Source organism: Austrofundulus limnaeus, unplaced genomic scaffold, assembly GCF_001266775.1.
Source record: "Austrofundulus limnaeus strain Quisiro unplaced genomic scaffold, Austrofundulus_limnaeus-1.0 Scaffold255, whole genome shotgun sequence".
Classification (NCBI taxonomy): Eukaryota; Metazoa; Chordata; class Actinopteri; order Cyprinodontiformes; family Rivulidae; genus Austrofundulus; species Austrofundulus limnaeus.
The window spans coordinates 300,590-302,403 of NW_013952657.1; the positions used below are offsets into that span (position 1 = coordinate 300,590).

The following is a 1,814-nucleotide window of genomic DNA, read 5'->3' on the forward strand; positions in this document are numbered from 1 at the left end:
TGTGTGTGTGTGTGTGTGTGTGTGTGTGTGTGTGTGTGTGTGTGTGTGTGTGTGTGTGTGTGTTGGATATACTGTAGATCTAAGCTTTATAGGAATTGATTTTGTGCCTGAGGAATGGACAGTTGTTATGAAATCATATTGATCTTTTTAATGCACTACCAACACCTTTTTTTATAAAACAGTATTGGTGTAGGAAACATTGTTTTAATTTATTATCAAAGCAAGACAAGAGAGAAGACTGAGTGTGTGAAATTGCTAAACAGGAAACTAAATGATGAGCTTTTCTGATGTAACTTGGAATTAATATGAAATAGTAAGCATTTTTTCCCCTTTCTGATGAGATGACAGATTGTGTAATTGAACATGTTTAGAGCCAACAGCAGAAATAAGAAAATGAGAAAAGGATCCGTGTAAAATGCGTATGTGTTTACTTATATGACTTTTTCCTGTTTGTTTTTCATAGTTCTCATTGGAGGATCACGTTCACTCCCAATGGCCAGGTGGCTGACCTTTAGCCTCTCCTGCTTCCTCTCACTCCTCTGCAGATGATGAGCACCTCCCGCAGCAGCAGCACCAGTCTGTCCTGACAGACACTGCCCTAACTCGCGCTTTTTTTAATCCTCTCTCTACCCCACCCCCTCCCTGCCCTCCTCTGCATGCCTGTCTACTCACCTGTCTGTCCCCTTTGTTTACTGTCACCCTGTATCCCCTTCGTTTCATGCTTCTAGCTCAACTACCAAAAAGCCTTTGTCTACTTTTCTCCCTCACTTTCTCTAAATATGTTAACGTTCACACATATAGCAACTGATTTCCATGCTGTCTTTAAGGTTACTACAATGAAACTTGGCATTTTCTCCTACGTCACTCTATTCAAATCACCTTTATGTCAGTGTCACAATGTCATGTTTCCCTCTACTCTTCTTCTACCTTATTTGTCCATGTGAGCCCCCTTTGTGTACCTCCACACCCTGCAACCACTTTTTCTAATGGCCCCCTTGACCTAATCCTCCGGACACACCAAAGTGTCGGACACTCTACCAAAGATCACAAAGAATCTGAGGGAATAAAATGAGGGAACATGGACACCCGAAAGAAACAGAAAGCAAGAGAGAGTGTTAAAAGTAACAAAAAAAACCCTCTTTGTCATAAAGACTGACCCCATCCTTTGGGGGTGTCGGGATCTACAGGATGACAAATAGGGATGAAGAACCCGATGGCTGAATGAAACAAACTAAACGGTTGTGAAAAGGACACTTTTGAAGACACTTATGAAAGTCGGGCGCCTCTTGTAGCCTCTCTGCTTGCCACAAAAGACAAACCTCAGCGCGGATTATACGTGTACATTTATCTCTCTCTATAAATATATATTATACATATATATATATAAAATATAACTAAGTTTAAACTAAAACACCACGAGGACAGTGAATGACTTTACTAAGTGAAATTAAAGAAGCACAATGTTTTTACAACCTCTGTTGTACCTTTGGGTTTATTCTACTTCTTATGTGATGTTGCGATTTGTCAGACCTATTCAGTGTTTTTGGATATTTTAAGTTTACTTTATTTTATTACGTTTAGATTTTTTTTGTTATGGCATCCTAAGGGTCAAGGACAAAGAGTAATAAAGTATTATTATATTCATATCTATAAGAAGTAGAGGATGATTTATGATCCAGAGCCTGATTTGAACACCTGGAGGAAAGAAACAGATGACCCAAGCCATCTGGACAGAAACCTTTACCTTTCTTTACTCATAGAGGACTAAACACACACACACACACACACACACACACACACACACACACACACAC

The 1,814-nt window shown here is 39.5% G+C and overlaps 1 protein-coding gene across 2 annotated transcripts in view; it reads left to right on the forward strand.

Annotated features, from left to right (window-relative positions):
- mdga1 (MAM domain containing glycosylphosphatidylinositol anchor 1) overlaps positions 1–1,808 on the forward strand; it is a 276,568-nt gene extending 274,760 nt beyond the window's left edge. For both annotated transcript variants that reach the window (XM_014020516.1, XM_014020517.1), the window contains exon 18: positions 464–1,808. In XM_014020516.1, the coding sequence (XP_013875970.1) occupies positions 464–549 (86 nt within the window). In that variant the 3' untranslated portion in view covers positions 550–1,808. The remainder of the gene's footprint in view (positions 1–463) is intronic.
- Positions 1,809–1,814: the final 6 nt, after the last annotated feature.